At 35.2% G+C, this 18235-nt stretch overlaps 1 protein-coding gene across 2 annotated transcripts in view; it reads right to left on the bottom strand.

Annotated features, from left to right (window-relative positions):
* Positions 1-2019: 2019 nt before the first annotated feature.
* Positions 2020-18235, bottom strand: part of LOC143254645 (uncharacterized) — a 61882-nt gene continuing 45666 nt past the window's right edge. Inside the window, exons 6-8 of one of the 2 annotated variants that reach the window (XM_076509791.1) lie at positions 13055-13191; positions 10392-10623; positions 2020-3709 (exon numbers count right to left, since the gene is read on the bottom strand). In XM_076509791.1, the coding sequence (XP_076365906.1) occupies positions 3639-3709; positions 10392-10623; positions 13055-13191 (440 nt within the window). In that variant the 3' untranslated portion in view covers positions 2020-3638. Of the gene's footprint in view, positions 3710-9126; positions 9532-10391; positions 10624-13054; positions 13192-18235 lie in introns of those variants that run through there. The other variant, XM_076509792.1, reaches the window with a different exon arrangement.

Consider the following 18235-nt stretch of genomic DNA (forward strand, 5'->3'; position numbering starts at 1 on the left):
GTCCAAGCAAGTACCGAAAATGTTTAAAATATTAAAATCCAGGCAACACCCACTTGCTAATGTACGTAATCTGTTCCACTACTTGTTCAAATTAAACTAGATTAGTCCAGCAACACTTGCTTTTTTTATTACATTGATTTGGTTTGTTTTGTTTTGAATTTCGCGCAAAGTTACTCGAGGGCTATCTGCGCTAGCCGTCCATAACTTAGCAGTGTAAGATGAGAGGGAAGGCAGCTAGTCATCGCCATCCACCGCCAACTCTTGAGCTACTATTTTACCAACGAATAGTGGGATTGCCCTATCATTATAACGCCCCGACGGTTAAAGGGGCGAGCATGTTTGGTATGACAGGGATTCGGACCCGCGACCCTCGGATTACGAGTCGAGTGCCTCAAACACCTATCCATGCCGGGCCTCATTACACTGAAAACCATAGAAACGAAAACTAGTAGCAAGCCTAACTAAACTTAAAGAACTCGGTAAAATACTTTTTTCAAAGAAATGGTTTAAGTCGATATACAGCAAAGGGAGAGAAATGGTATATTATCACGTGACTTTTAATTTAACCAGTTTATACTCGTGAAAACAAATATCAATTCACGTGATAACTCTGCACATTATAATCACGCGCATGCCACATGGCAGAAAAACCTGTTTGTTTCAGAACAAGACAATACAAGAATATCTACTATGTTTATCGCGCGGATTGTTTGTTTTTGAATTTCGCACAAAGCTACTCGAGGGCTATCTGTGCTAGCCGTCCCTAATTTAACAGTGTAAGACTAGAGGGAAGGCAGCTAGTCATCACCACCCACCGCCAACTCTTGGGCTACTCTTTTACCAACGAATAGTGGGATTGACCGTCACATTATACGCCCCCACGGCTGGGAGGGCGAGCATGTTTAGCGCGACGCGGGCGTGAACCCGCGACCCTCGGATTACTAGTCGCACGCCTTACGCGCTTGGCCATGCCAGGCCTTATCGCGCGGAATCGAATCCCGGATTTTAGCGCTCTAAGTTTGTAAAGTTACGACAAAAAATAAAATCATAATACCAATTATTGGAAGCTGAAAGTGCTCTTATCCTGTCATTCACACAAAAGTTTTCTCTTAAGACAAGCCTAATATGTAATTTTTACTCCATAGAGCGTAAAACAATTTCCACAAATACCAAACATTTCCTCCAGATTAAACTGATATTTTTACCTTAACAAATGAGTTTAATTTGTCCGGTACTTTATCTCTCCATAAAGGTTTTTAATGCCAATTTTAAACGAATTTCAGACAGAAAAAAATCAATCAACCATTAAACTACATCATCGAAAATAGTTTGAACTCAAGTGCATAAATTTAACTTCATAACAAAAGCATTTTGGACATATCATAATAAGTTCTATTCCATTCTTCTGTTGAGCTTTGTTCCATTTTAATATCCTACTGTTCAGTGATACCTTTGGATTTTGTTTATTTGTTTAAGCACAATAAATTCATTCTATTAAAACGTCCTACCAGTCAGTGTTACATATTAAATTTTTATTTGCTTATTTAAGCGAAAACTATCCATTCTGTGTTCGTATCAGTTAAACCCTGAATTTAACTCAGTTATAAGCTCTCAACTTTATCGCTTAGCCACCATTAGCTACCAACATATACAGTAATAATTATGCAACCTATTTTATGTCGCCTTTAACACACTTGTATTAATGTGTTTTTTTTTAAATTCCACATGAAAAATAATTCCATAATATCAAGTTTCATTACATTCTAATGTTGTAATATCACAAATCCATGTTTTTGTTTGTTTGTTTTGAAATTTCGCACAAAGCTACTCGAGGGCTATCTGTGCTCCATGTTTTTCATTTTGAAAGTAGAACTTTCGCGACTTTCAAAAACAGAAAATCATATGTCTGATCGTGGACAAAATTGTTCCAATATCAAAAATCCATGTTTTTTTATTTATAAAGTAAAACTCTCGGATATTTAAACAAACAGCAAATGAGATGTCTGATCGTGGAGACATATGTTCCCACGTCACAAATGCATGTTGTTTATTTTGAAAGTAAAACCTTCGCGTCTTTAAAAAAACACCAAATGAGATGTCTGATCGTGGACACAAACGACGATTGTCACAGTATTACAGAAGTTGTCTTACATTTGTATTTGATAGATATACTTATCTGATATACTTATCTGCTTTGTTTTTTTCATTATAGCATAATTTGGTCGATGACGAAATATTGGAATTTTCAAATGTACCCAAAATGTAGCATTTTACATATTTTAACAACAAGGACAACGGCATTTAAATCATAAAATACACCCCCCCCCCCAACAAAGACAACGGCATAGAAGTCATACAGTAGAACCTCCTTCCAAATATTATTCATATGCGCGGAGAAATATTTCTAATATACAGGTTACTAGATAAATTTCCCCATTTCGTCTCAGATAACACTTCTTTCTTTAATATACTCGTCAAGGAAACAAAAATTGTGGCAAAGACAACACTATTAAATAATGTTTCCTTTCCTTTTGCTTTTGTTACAAAACCCTTAGTGACTTCATTGGATGCCAAATGAATCTTCTGTTTTGTAAAAGTTAATAATTGATCAATTTAACTTATTAAGTTCTTGTATCTTTAAAAACAAAGCCGAAAGCCTATTGAAATGTTCCATATTTCAGGGTATTTTTATCCGCCACCCTTTTTCTTTTTGGAAAAAAATCCTTAAACACAATAACCATGTACAACGACAGACAGTTTCTACTTACTACACAAGAGATTACGATAGTCCAGTCAACTGATTGTGGTCTAAACAAATCGAAAACAACATATACATCATTTATTCCCACTTAATGATGTAATGTGACGTCAAAAAACACATAACTCTTATACTTTAATATTGTCAAAAAGAGCAAGTCTAAGCGCTCATTTTCCCCAGATGGTGTTTTACTCAGTTTCAAATTAATTATTACTTCTGACACCAGGAGCCATGACGTCACTTTAAAGCTAAATTTTCACATGATAACGACGATTTATTTGGACTACGTTTTTCCGGAAAACAAAAGAAAAGTAAATGTTTTCGTTAACACAGTAGTGCTGCACATCAATTTACATATTCAGCAAAATAAGTCTTCTTGAACTGATGTTGTTAAAAGAAGCTGAAAAAAATCAACCTTAGCAAAGTTCCAGTACAGAACACATGAACCATTTTTAGGTCCGACTGACTGTCGTTCTGTCCCAATTAATGACTAGATAATAAACACAACAATAGTCTTGGTCATACGTAAAAAAAATAAAAAATGAAGCACTTCTCACTGAAACTTGTAATAGTAATTATTGTCATTTACCGATGTTTTTAAGCCAATATCACAGCTAATGCTCTCAGTAAACCAACAGCTTAGCAACCAAATATAAAGAAAATATCAAATTATCATTACTGTTCACTCTAATGGAAATTCTGGTCAGTTTGAAACAATACGAGGAATTTAATCCCTGAACTATCCAAAGAAAAGAAAAAGGACGATGTTAAAGTTGCTGGTCCATAAACCTCTTTAACTTCTTCATTCACTGTGGTAGCAGAATATTTACGTTTCGTATTTTATGTACATAATTACTAGATGGATTCGGACTGCACACGGTTACCGGACGAGGACTACACACAATATCCAGATCTGGAACATCGTAATTTCCGCTCTTCCTGCCTTGATTTCTGGAAATTGAAATATTCTGCAAGGTTAATAGGAAATTGTTTCATCATTGAAAAGAGTAGTCTAGTTTAATTTCTTGTTGTTAATTTTAAAGATAATGGTTCGAGGATTTTGTAATCCATTTTACAAGTTGGTTTCCAATTTAACCAGACTAGTATTAAACATTTCTACAGCGTAACATTGTGTAATAGTGGCAAGAGTTAGGTTGTATCACAAAACTTACCAATAGTAAGGAGGTTGAATGCATTATATTAAAACAATTTTGGAATCTCACCATGCCAAGACTCCTTCGTAAGGCTATCGTGCTCAAAGCATACGTCTATACCCTCTCTTTTATATTTCAATGGGCCACGATGAAAGTTTCCAAGCACTCACTTCAAACGTCCGAACGTGCAGAAGTATACAGATATTGCATTTGGTGACTTGACAAGAACATGTCTTAGTATGAAACAGAACGAAGATTCGTTGTATTATTTAGCTGTTCAAGGTAGTGAAACGGTTGAAAGATATGTTTTGAAAATAGCTTGTGACACGTGACTTGTATCGCTTTTCCAAACGAAAATGCCTCTTGATTATATAGCATAATGTTTCCTAGAATATGAGGGTAGTTTTTGCCACTCACATTTCTGTTCGTGGATTCTTATTTATTACACTAATTGTACTTTGCTCAGCATGGCTAGGGAACGACTTGCTGTAGGTCTCTTTCAGAAAGGTTTCTAGTATGCTAAGTTAATTCATATTTCTTTTTTCCCGTTGCTGTTAAGTACAAAAGATATTTTCTTGGAAATTCTAAACCCCTGATCTGTACTATTTTTACAATCTGAGTGCACGAATATCTTACGTCAGAAAATGCTGTTGCAGACAATTCCCCAAAACAATCAGTTTTCAATGAAATCGCACTATTTACGTAATACTAAACAATACAAAATGTAATAGTGCTGCATTCCGTTCCGCCGCGACTTTATATCGGTCGAGGTTGTTGTTTTTTTTTCACGTGATTCGCTGATATTCAAAATAGCATTAATATAATGTATTCAACCATTTCTTTATGTGTTCAGTAGTTCTTAGCAACCGAATGGTCGATGGTATTAGTTAAATAATGATAACTACTTCAGTAATTGGAACCTGTTTGTTTGTTTCGAATTTCGCGCAAAACTACACGAGAGATATCTGCGGTAGCCGTCCCTACTATAGCAGTGTAAGACTAGAAGGAAGGCATCACCATCCACCGCCAACTGTTGGACTACTCTTTTACCAACGAACAGTGGGATTTACCGTCACATTATAACGCCCCCACAGCTGAAAGGGCGAGCATGTTTTGTGCGACGGGGATTCGAACCCGCGACTCTTAGATTACGAGTAGAACGCCTTAACCCGCCTGGCCATGCTGGGCCCAATTGGAATCTGTTCCGGATAATCTGTTTGTCTCATTATAGAACATCACATGGAACCAACATTTTTTAAAATTTAGTTGTTGATACAAAAACAAGAGATCAACCATAATTATTATTAGAGAACATGACAAAAAATTCAATATAAATAACAACAGTTATTAGAGCCTAACACATCGCTTGTCTTCTTATCTGGAATTAAACGTTTAAACGCCGTATCGCACGTGCAAATAGTGAGTTGCAGAAAAGAATCACATGTAACAATACATCGAATATACATCGTATGAATTTACGACTATGCAACAATACGTCGAATATATATCGTATGAATTTATGACTATGCAACACTACATTGAATACATGTCTTATGAGTTTATGATTACGCAACAATACATCAAATGCTTATCGTATGAGTTTATGGTTCACAATCTTGAAACCAAGCGTAAGGAGCAAGCGAGTAAAACTGGAATAAAACAAAGTATTTATCGATAAACTTCAAACAGAAAATTGTTGAATATTGAGGCATAAAATGATGGCTTATCCGCAAAAACAAGAAACGTGGTACATTCCAATGAACAGTCTGATAAGAAATGTATTTAAACAAGTAGAAATTTCAATGTGGGTAAACAAAATTACTTCAGAGAAAGATGACAGATGTCTATGAAATACATTCACTTATGAGGGCGCCACTAGACCCTTTATCGAAAACGCACTGTGCGAATGTTCAACGAGGGAGCTACTAGACCATTTTTTTTCTAAATCAATTATGCGAATATTCAATGAAGGCACTCTTAGGTTCTTTTTCTGCATCATACTATTCAAAGATGGCACCGCTGCACCCATATACTTTGAGAGTGGTATAAGCCTAAACATTAGGTTTTAATAACCTCTCTATTACGGAGTTAGTGCCCATAGCTTCTAATAATAAAACCCAAAAATTTAGTGGGCGCCTGAATTAAATCTGCCTTTGAATAGAAAGTACAGCAACCTAAAGATACAGAAATGTGATCTCTAGATAGATTGTTAAACGTAATTTACTGATTTCAATATAAAAATAATATTTATTAAGCTTTTGACCCCCCCCCCCTTTAGTACAGCGGTAAGTCTACGGATTTACAATGATAAAATCAGGGGTTCATTTCGCCTCGGTGGGGTCAGCAGAGAGCCCGATATGGCTTTGCTATAAGAACATCCCACACAGGTTTTCAATGTCAAACAGCAACTTTTTTTCAAGATTAAAGAAGTCTTAAAAAGTTGGCGCGTGGCACCATCTAGTGGGTCAAAACTAAACATTGTTCCTTTATTTCCGTAGCAAAATATGTTGGGAAATTAACAGATACGTATGCAGGAAGTGTGAAAAATATGTTTATTTGTGATTAACTTATTATAACATATTCGCTCTTGCTTTCATGCATGTGTTCCTAGAATTAGGTGTGAAAATTTCACATTTGAATATCACTGTGCTTGTATTTTTATGATATATTGATCTAACAAGGTTTATTTAATCTATATAAAAGACAGCGTGAGTCACGTCACGTCACGCTCGATTTCTCGAAATAGGAAAAGCCAAAATTCTTTTATCCAGATATAACAGTTCGATTACTATCTGTCTATTGCGATTTTAGTGACAGGAATGCAAAGGGGCCGTGAAACCTTATCAGTGTAGTGAGTTTTGATATAATGACCCTAAAGAAAAGACGTAGTGTCGGATCACTAGCCTAGAGAAAAGTAAATTAAAATTTAATATGAAAGCAAAAATATTTATTGACTAAATTTTAAACTTAAATCGTTTCTGAATTAAGATATTTTCTGTTATATCAATAACATTTTTTGTTTAAAAAACAACTTCTTTAATCAATGGAGACTCTAAAGTAAGAAATCAACTCTTTTTTTTTACAGTTTGTTTTCTATAAATTCCATTTTATACTTCAAATGCATGGACTAATAAGAACAATACGTTGTACTTTTGTTGCTAAGCAACATGACATACAAGCTATTATTGGAACGTAGCGTTACCAAAACATACTGGCTTTTCTTTACATTAGAAGTTGTTAATTTGACTGAGTTTTGTTCAGCATTATCCTAAAAATACATTAAGAATTCATTTCGTGAATGATCGTAATTCTGATTGGCTTACGAAGGAATTTACCGAACGCTTGATAATCTCAACTGCACTTTTTTGCCTCTATGTTGATCTCTCTCTCTTGTTTGGGTATTGATGTTTATCTACCCAAGAGGGTCAGGTTTCATTAACCTCTTCCTCCTAGTTGATCAAGCGTGATTTGGTCTGTTTGGAATTTCGCGTAAAGCTATACGAAGCTATATACGTTAGCCGTCCCTAATTTAGCAGTGTAAGACGAGAGGGAAGGCAACTAGTCATCACCACCCACCGCCAACTCTTGGGCTACTCTTTTACCAACGAATAGTGGGATGGACCGTCACATTATAACGTCCCCACGGCTGATAGGGCGAACATGTTTGGTGTGACGGGGATTCGAAAGCGCAACCTTCAGATTATGAGTCAAGTGCCTTAAACACGTGGCTATACCGGGTCTCAAGCGTGATTTTACAAAATGTGTTTATTTCGATTAGCTAAGAAGTGCGTGTGTGTGTTTTCTCATAGCAAAGTCACATTGGGTTATGAAGTGTGAGATTGGGGTACAGTATAGAGAAGGGATGATAGTATGTGCCCCGTCAGTTTTGATGGGCCATACGCTCGTTTATGTACAATACCAAAGTTGTAGGGAGGTAAGAAATTTAACCACTTGTTAGAGCAATGTTAGGTAATAAAACCATATTTTTAAATAGTATATAATTTCATTCAATATATTAAATCTAAAGATACACAGGGTGTCACCTAGTGGCTATGAATCCGAGTGTTAAGTTCGTGTCCCGTTGTTTTTGTTGAATATGGCGACAAGAAACTATCTCAGGTACTGTAACGGACGAAATAGCTTCTATTTTAAGTTTGTAGCTGTAGGATTTATTATTACACATTAAACTGCTCAACTGTTATTTTCTAGCACAATCTGGTAGGTAAAAAAGAAAAAAACCTTTAGCGGCAGCCTATTCGGGTAATTAGATGTTTTTAAATTGTTAGAGAATTAGTATGTTTTCAAAAGTTTTTTTTTCTAATATTTTAAAACATTACATTTAACCAATCTACAGTTTAAGAAAAACCAGTTTATTCTGATAGCCAAGAATTGTTTGTTTGTTGAATTTCGCACAAAGCTGCTCAAGGGTGTGTGTCATCTCTCTTAGCCACCTTTAATTTAGACTAGTGAAAAGGCAGTTAGTCGATAACGCCCACTGCCAGCTCACGGACTACCTTTTGTTGCATCTAAAAATTGGACCTTACTGTCACTCTTCTAACGCATTCACGATTTCAAAGTACAAATACAGATTTTTCTTTGTTTTGCGGTAATGAAATACATCAGATCCAAATCCGACATGCTGCCAGTTTGTTCTCTGCTAAGTTGTTTATGTTAAACAACACTGTTAACGTTTTACGTCGCGTATACGTTAATCCATTCAACATTAAATTATAAGGGTGTGTATGTCAGTGATTTTACGACTTTTATTTATTTATAATGTTAACCGATTTCCAAAATCTTTTAATTCTTATTTTTAGTTTATTTTAAGCTATTTAATTGTTATGAGTTTGGATTGTGGAAACCGAATATAAGGACTTAAGATATTCAGTTTTTGTATCTAGAGAAATCACCACACGGTAGAGTTAAATCTAAGTTTCTTTTCAGTCGTTTATGGATGTGACTAAGTGTTGTCTTTTATATATATATTTACAAGATGAGCCAATAATATTGAATTTTGAAAGATAGTTTTGAGCATTATATCTAAGGCGACACCTGGTGTTAATTATCTTCTGCCTACTTTCCCAGATAAACAAGACTTTGCAAATTTCCTTATCGGTGACAAACTCAGATAGTGTTTTGATTTTGTACTTTATTTCAAAGATATTAAGTTTATTTCATTTTGAACTACACATCAGAGTGAAGGCAGCCAACCAACATTGTCTTATTTCTACACTCCATGGTCAGGGATTGATTTTCAATCTTATAATGCACTAAAAGCATAAAATAAGAGAAATATATTGTGGTATTGCATGGATTCCAATCCTATTATACTGTGGTACTGCATGGATTCCAATCCTATTATACTGTGGTATTGCATGGATTCCAATCCTATTATATTGTGGTATTGCATGGATTCCAATCCTTTTCGTCAGTTCCAAAACGCTGTGTTTAAATAAAGGACTATCTCAACAGATGTCGTTTCAAAAATACTAAGGCTTGATTGAATCTCATAATTCTGAATATCTAGAAAGTAGACTCTGTTTTAGATTTTTCTCGGGTCCTGAAGTCTCCTTTGGACCAAAGGGCCTCACAATGGCTGGGGACTTATAACACTAGAAACTAGACAGAACACAAATAGCTCATTGTTTAGCTTTAGCCGTAATTACAAACAAACAATTTTATTAATTAACACAACCTTATTTTGAAAATATATTCTTACTAAATACATTTAATATATTGTACATATGAATTTATCTAATTTTTTTTTGTAGAAATACAGCCTTTTATAGTTTTATATTCTCTATAGTGTGTGTATTTTCTTATAGCAAAGTCACATCGAGCTGTCTTCTGAGTCTACCGAAGGAAATCGAACTCCTGATTTTAGAGTTGTAAATCCGTAGACTTGCTGCTGTACCAACGGGGAACCTCTATAGCAACCATGGAATAACTGCAAATTTTTGTGGACAATTCTACGGTATAACTTAAGTGCACTGCGATTGTTTTTACCTTATTTATTCTAATTAGCAGACTTTTGATTAATGCGTAACACAGGTCTTTAAAATTTTATTCATGAATGGCCAAGACTGATTGATTTCTCCAACATCTAATTAGATTTTTAGGTAAGTAAATTATTATATGTTATTTCTATAAAAGAGATCTTATCAAATAACTGATAGAAATTTCTCTCAACAGAGGGCACAACATGTTTTTGTTGTTCTTCGCTGAAACTTATTTACAAATTTCATTTCCGAATAAGAATTGCAACACAAAGTATATTTCGACTTGTTAAGATGTTGAGTAAATAAAGCAATTATTTTAAAAGTGTTCTAGATATAATATATATATTCTTAGTGAAATTTCTGGGAAGGCTTTCACATTAACACAATATAATCAGAAGATTAACAATTTAACGTATTCCAAAATTTATACCTAATTATTTTGTAGAGTTAGTAAACAAATTTCACAATTTAAAACGTCACCTTTTCCGTCATTGGCTAGCACGTGGAAACCGGAACTTTGTTGAACTCCTCCAACTATTATCTCCTGACTTCTGATGTCCAGAACAGCAGATCTGCTGGCGGTGCATTTTATTCTTAAGCCTTCTGCCACCAGGTGGTTATGGCTCAAACGAAACTTTAGACCAATCAGAGAAGACACCGTATCATCTTTATAAACGATTGGTGAATAGTTAACGACGTGGAGATGATTGGCCTGTTAAAACAACAACAAAAGATAATCGATATTTACGAGCTAAAGTTGTGTGAGAAACAAAAAACAGTAACAACAACAAAAAAAAACAATCGATATTTACAAGTTAAAGTTGTGTGAGAAACAAAAAACAGCAACAACTAAAAAGACAATCGATATTTACAAGTTAAAGTTGTGTGAGAAACAAAAAACAGTAACAACAAAAAAGACAATCGATAATCACAAGTTAAAGTTGTGTGAGAAACAAAAAACAGTAACAACTAAAAAGACAATCGATATTCACAAGTTAAAGTTGTGTGAGAAACAAAAAACAGTAACAACAACAAAAAAGACAATCGATATTCACGAGTTAAAGTTATGTGGGAGACATAACTTATTCCGAGAACGTCAATAAACTTCTGTGGCATTGAAAACATTCGTAGCCACCGGGTAAACAACAGTGTAGGGTACACGACGATGTATACCCTTATCACTCCGAACTGAAGCTTTCATCAGAGAGGTTGTAGTTGTTGTAAGTTACTCACGAAGATAGCTGGGGCTGTGAAGAGTAAGGCATGATTTATTTCAATCAAGTTTCCCTTTTGTGGGTACTGGGTCAGTGTTACCAGTATCAGCAGTTCACAGTTTTTGTTTATCACGACACTATTAGTGCCTTACTCTTGTTCAATGCACCTGTCATCACGTGATTTCCTCTATAACGTGAGCACCGTTTCCCTTACAAATTGACCATTATTTCCCATATATCTTGACTATTAAAGTTTTCACGAAGGCCAGTATTTGATATCTGAATTAGAAACTACCGCTAATCTACAGGGAATGGGAAGGGGGGAATGAAATTAGTAAATTTTTAATGCAAGTTTTAACGACAAGACAACTTCGACCACTCCTTTAAAAACAAGACTGAAGACTGTAAATGTGAGTTCAGGTTCTATTATCAAAGCGATCTTGTACTTAATAGCAATAAATTAAATAGAACAGTAATAAGAATGTAAAGATTAATTAATTAAATGCAACCCTTGATTTTACGTCGCAGACGCTATTAAAAATCAACCAGTCGACTCGACGAACATAAATCTTATTTACGAAACGAAAAATCATTAAAATAAACTGAAAAAGATATAAAAGTATAGAAAAAAAACCAAAACAAACTTACAGACCACAGAGCAGACAGTAGATGAAATCAGATTACAAACAAACTCACAAACCACAGAGCAGACAGGAGATGAAATCAGATTACAAACAAACTTACAGACCACAGAGCAGACAGGAGATGAAATCAGATTACAAACAAAATTTAAATACACGTTTTTTAATCGGAAAATGTCCCCTATGGGACACGATAAATTTAGAACCTACAACGTTAAAATCCGGAGTTCTATTTCCCGCGGTGGAAACAGCAGATAGCCTAACGTGGCTTTGCTCTAAAACAAGGAAGGAAGGGAACGACGACAAAAATACAACTGGCTATAGCCTACTCTTATCGTATTTCGCAATTGCAACACCGCACCCGAGCAGACGTTTTGTTCTACTTACATCTCTAGCTACAAGACAGGACTCCTTCAAAGTGATTTTCCTTACATTAGAAGCATACTGCTTTTTCTGAAAAAAGTCCGACATGACCAGATAGTAAGGGCACTTGACTCGTAAATTGAGGGTCGCGGGTTTGAATCCCCGTCACGCCAAACATAAGGTGTTATAAAGTGACGGTTAATCCCACTAAAACGTTGGTAAAAAAGTAGCGCAAGAGTTAGCGACAGGTGGTGATGACTAGCTGCCTTTAGTCTAGTCCTTTACCACTAAAGTAGGAATAGCCAGTGCAAGTAGACCTCGTGTTGCTTTGCGAGAAAATTGAAAACAACCAATCAAACAAACACAATAAGTTTTCTCTTATGTACCAATTTCCTGTTCTATTCCAATATTTCAAGTCATACTTCTTATAGCTGACGATATAATAAAAGACACAAACGTTTTCCTATTTTGTATTTAATATTCTTTCTAAAGCAACCAAAACAAGCCATACTTATTATACATAAACATATACATCAATTAAACATTTGAAAACTGATTAAAACAAAGTTTTAATAAATGGTTGATAGCGGTACTTTTATCCCTAGTATTCATATAGTTGGTCTGCTCGCCAAGCTATGAAAATTCTTATAATTTGCCTATTTACCCAGTTTACTATTTTTATATGGTTAGCCTGCTTACTTACCAAGTTTACAAGTTCCATCCTTATTAATCTTCTAACGTGTATAAATCAATACAGGTAAAAAAAAATAACAAATAATGTTTGGAGTGACCATCAAGTTGAAGGTAGTTTCCAATATGATTAAATGGTGGTAGAAGTTGAGGTATGGTTTCTGTCTTTGTTGTTTGTGTTCACAAACGTCAGGGAAATAAAAGCAAATTACGTTAACATTCAATAAAATCTCACCTTCTTTTCATTGACAAACCAAGCTAGCTGACTTGTCTGTTTATCTCTGGGAGAGCTACAGTTGACTTCCACGATCTCTCCTACTTTATATTCCTGTTTACCTGTTGACAAAGTTGGCCCTGTTTCTGCTGGTACATCTACCGATAGAAGACGAAATATCATCAAGGTATCTAAAACCACGTTCAGCAGACTATAAAAACAAATCCTTTGATCTGGTAATTAATTTGAAAGTAGAATAAGCCTCGTACTGTCAGTTTCAGTTTGTGTTTTAGGAAACGCTCCTGGAGAAGCAGTAAAACGAAACGTTGAGTGTCTAATTAATTAAAGACAACATTTTGGTGTTATAAAGTCGTTTATTTTAAGTGGTAAGTAAACATGTTGTTCTTTAATGTATACATTATCCTAAAAGATGGCTAGCTTTTAACACATGGCCCGGCATGGCCAGGTGGTTAAGGCACTCGACTCGTAATCTAAAGGTCGCAGATTCAAATCCTTATCACACAAAACATGTCCATCCTTTCAGTCGTGGGGGCGTTATAATGTAACGCTCAATCCCACTATTCGTTAATAAAATAGTAGCCCAAGAGTTGGCGGTGGGTGGTGATGACTATCTGCCTTCTCTTCTAGTCTTACACTGCTAAACTAGGAACGGCAGCGCAGATAGCCCTCGAGTAGCTTTGTGCGAAATTAAAACCCAAACCACGTTTGTAACACAACTATATAATAAGCCTTGTGACAAATCAGTGTTTTTAGGTTGCCACTCACAATACCCAGCATATCTTAAATGTTCGACTGTTATTGGACAACTAAATCGTATCGATAAGACTTATACAACTGTTGAAGGTAAATTCGAAACTAAGCAAAAACGTGCATGCAAATTAAACATCAATGGATATCCACAAACATTATTGATAATACTTTACGGAGCTATGAAAACAAACTCTCACGAAGAAGGTAGAAACGTTACCTCACATGAAAAATCAAAACAAAAACATTTTACCGCGAATTTTGTTATACCATATATTAATCCAATGGCATAGGTAGCGTGAGGTGGGTGGGTGGGAGTCACTGTCCAATCTATCCAAGTATAAATACATCAAAATTAGGAAAATTACTATCAGGAAAATGTAGGACACGTAATTCAGAACTAAAAACCTTATAGGGTCCGAAGGTGAACCCCAGATCCCGGCCTTAATGGTTAAGCCTGTGGCACACATTCATTCGCTTAACTCGATCAGATAAATTGATATCCTAACGCTCTCATTTTTGGTCCTACACCAATGTTAGTCCTAAGAGTTCAACTCTTATTAGACAGAGATACACACAATCGGGTTACAAAAGAAACTATGTAGAATATTGAATAACGCGTTAGTAAAATCAACCTATAAAACAAAAACCTGCAGGTAAAGGTGCAGGTTGTATCGCGCCCCAGTTTCTAGCGTTGCAACTCTGCAGACATATCTCTGTATGATAGACGTACCAGGGGAGCTGCACAAAAATAACAGGTCTAAAGCCAACTTTATAGGCTTAATTAAACGAGCACCTTAAATCACAGAAGTCTCGAATCTTAGAACCTTAGACTTACTATCTAAAATAAGGCTTTGATTTTCAATTTATGAACTGCACCAGGGTGAAACTCGTTTTGTTTTTGTTCTTCAGTACATTAGTAAAGCCAATTTAAGGCAAAACTTACTCGTTTGAAACAATTAAGATCAAACGAAAAGGCGGTAAAACCTTTGGGTCAAACATCGAACAATTTTACTGTTTCCATAGCAGTAATGGACGGTTATATTACATTTGAGTAGCTTTGCGCCAAAATTTTAAAAACAAATAAACCGTAATGATAATATTAAAGGTACAAATAGTAAAAGGTGAATAACTGGTGAAACTCTGACGTGGTATTATACTCTGTTTTGTATTAAGTGTAATTCTTAAAATTATTTTTTTTTTATGATAGCGAGGTGTACATCATTGGAAATAGAAAAAAGTCAAAATTTAGTTACTATATCATGAGAAAATAAAAGCGGATTTAAAACTGAATTACTTATTTATTGCTTTTATTTCGTGGAAGAAAATTAACTGTCTTACGTAAAAGCATTTTGTAAGCACACCCTTTATACATATATGTAACCTGTTTTTTTTGTAAGCATACCCTTTATATATATATATATATGTGTGACCTGTTATTTTCAGGTATACATATCTAAACCTGACCAGAAACTTAGCACAGTTCGTTGGAAAATATATATCTTTGTATTTGAAAAATCTATGGGTTACGTTAAAGTTAATACTATAACTCCTATACTGAGTCTAACCCTAACAGAAGTGTTTTAGTTAACAACAATAACAAATAGTACTAATGTCTATAGGTCCTCCTATTTCGTAGATCGTACCAACAGAAATTATACTTGGGCCCGGCATGGCCAGATGGTTAAGGCACTCGACTCATAACCCGAGGGTCGTGGGTTCGAATCCCCGTCACACCAAAGATGCTTGCCCGTTCAGCCGTAGGGGTGTTATAAAGTGGTGGTGAATTCCACTATTCGTTGGTAAAAGAGTAGTCCAAGAGTTGGCGATAAGTAGTGATGAATATTTTCCTTCCCTCTACTCTTACACTGCTAAATTAGGAACGTTTAACACAGATAGATCTCGTATAGCTTTGCGCAAAATTGAAACAAACTGTTAAGTAAACTTAACAGTATCGTATTTCTTAGTTAATTGCCGCGAACCTTAGTTTTGATTTACCAATTTATCTTCAATTTCAGTCTTCAGTTTTCCACTTTTAGGCTTGTTCTAACTTGTCTTTCTTCATGACAAGTTAACTTCATTAAACGTTTTAGGAAATTTAAAAATAATGATGAAGAGAACTTCCCCAAAATGCAAATTTTCTTTCTTTAAGGAAATTTCTTATAGCATTTCTTAAATAAAGGAAAATATTGTCAAAAGGTTTTTTTTTCATCCACTATTTTCAGGAGATAATAAAATATTCCCGAGAATTTGATTAATATTTGAATCCCTTCCAGTAAAATCTATGATATTTGTTCTTGTCGATCATAGCTTTTATTCAAGTATTCCATTAATACTTGTACCTTTTCCATCATTTATCAAAAATATTCGACTTTATTTTTCAACGAAATCCTTAAAGCTATTTTATCTTTATTCTTTGGTGGCGCCCTCTTAGACAATCTCACTTATATATGCGCTGCCGGCTTTTAAATGTTATTTAAAATAAACCAGCAGATATAATACGCATAAACAAAATTCACACAAGTTGTCATCCGTGACAAAGGAATAGAAGGGCCCGTCATGGCCAAGCGTGTTAAGGCGTTCGACTCCTAATCCGAGGGTCACGGGTTCTAATCCCGGTCGCACCAAACATGCTTGCCCTTTCGGCCGTGGGGTCGTTATAATGTAACGGTCAATCCAACTATTCGTTGGTAAAAGAGTAGCCCAAGAGTTGGCGATGGGTGGAGATGACTAGCTGCCTTCCCTCTAGTCTTACACTGCTACATTAGGGACGACTAGCGCAGATAGCCCTCGTGTAGCTTTGCGCGAAATTCAAAACAACCAACCAAAGGAATAGAAAAAAAAGTAAAACAATTTTTATGAGCTTAAACTAATTTATTTTGAGTATATTTTAATTATTTTATTTATATAAGTATTATATTGTATACATGTGTACATTTTGAAGAAAATGAACTGAATCCCAGTTATTTATTTTTATTTTGAAAAGTCGAGTCAGAATATTTCTTTACAAATTATTTGAGGAATAGCCTATGAAATCACAAAACCGGTTTAATGTAAGCTAAGTCATACAATAAGAAGTCAAAAAAGAATCAAAAAGACAGAGAGAGAAAACTAAAACACATCTTCAAGCATCTTTAACTATGTATGTAATTGGTCAGGTGATTAGGGGCGCATGGTTTCCAGTCTATAGGTGGCGGGTTCGAATCCAGTTTATGCTCGTCTTTCAGGGTTGTTGTCAGGGGCAGTTACCTAAGTGTAAACGTTCTTGACTAATTTAAAACACCCAAGTAGCTGACTCCAACTCTGTGAGATCGAGTGAGTATGAATAAAAATATAACACTAAGAGTTTATGATTTGTGTTGTATTGATTTGAATTGTGTTGTATATCATAGGTGTGAGTATTAACACTTTTACTAATAAAGCAAAGAACAACGTTTCAACCTTCTTAGGTCATCTTCAGTTTAACAAAGAGACAGTTTGCAACTGACCGTTACCGGGAACGTCTTAGGGACTAGAGTGTAAACGGGTACGAGATTGTAGGTGACGTTGCAGTGAGAATGATTTTATTCCGAGTGGGTTTCTCGTCATTATGAACTGCATTGTCTAGTGGTTAATGTGCTGCGATTGTGAATCCGAGGATTCATGGTTCGTGGCCTGTTTCGTTTCCTCTTGGCAATTTGGGGCCGTTGATGCGCTATATGAATAATGGTCAAATTTTGTTATTCGGTCAAACAAGAGTAGTCTATGGATTTACAACGCTAAAATCAGGGGTTGGATTCCCCTCGGTGGGCTCAGCAGATAGCCTGATCTGGCTTTGCTATAAGAAAACACACAGACAAGAGTAATCCAAAAGTTGGCTGATGTAGTTGTTAATGGATTGCCTTCCCTCCAATTTATTAACAACGGTGCAGATAATTCTATGTTTAGAATGCACGATAATTCCGAGATAACCAAACAAATACCATGAACTGTTTGAAAAACAGAGTTTGGTCATTACAGCTAATCAAAGTACTCTTATAAACATTTTGCGTATTTTTAGAAGAATATTCGTGGTAATACAACATGTTACAACAAGAAAAACCCAGGATAAAGAGTACTTTGTTTAGAATGCACGATAATTCCGAGATAACCAAACAAATACCATGAACTGTTTGAAAAACAGAGTTTGGTCATTACAGCTAATCAAAGTACTCTTTATCCTGGGTTTTTCTTGTTGTAACATGTTGTGTTACCACGAATATTCTTCTAAAAATACGCAAAATGTTTATAATTAAACCAGCTTCAACCAGATCCAATGAGTATGAGCCTCGAGCTTTCATCAGGGGAGTAAGGGGATGGGGGAGAATGACCTTATGGGGGGTATGGGGAATATACTTTACATCCTTATCAGTGTAAAAATAATTTATAATAATTTGTCTTAATATACTGGCATTT

The sequence above is a fragment of the Tachypleus tridentatus genome, chromosome 6, assembly GCF_004210375.1.
Source record: "Tachypleus tridentatus isolate NWPU-2018 chromosome 6, ASM421037v1, whole genome shotgun sequence".
NCBI classification, from domain to species: domain Eukaryota; kingdom Metazoa; phylum Arthropoda; class Merostomata; order Xiphosura; family Limulidae; genus Tachypleus; species Tachypleus tridentatus.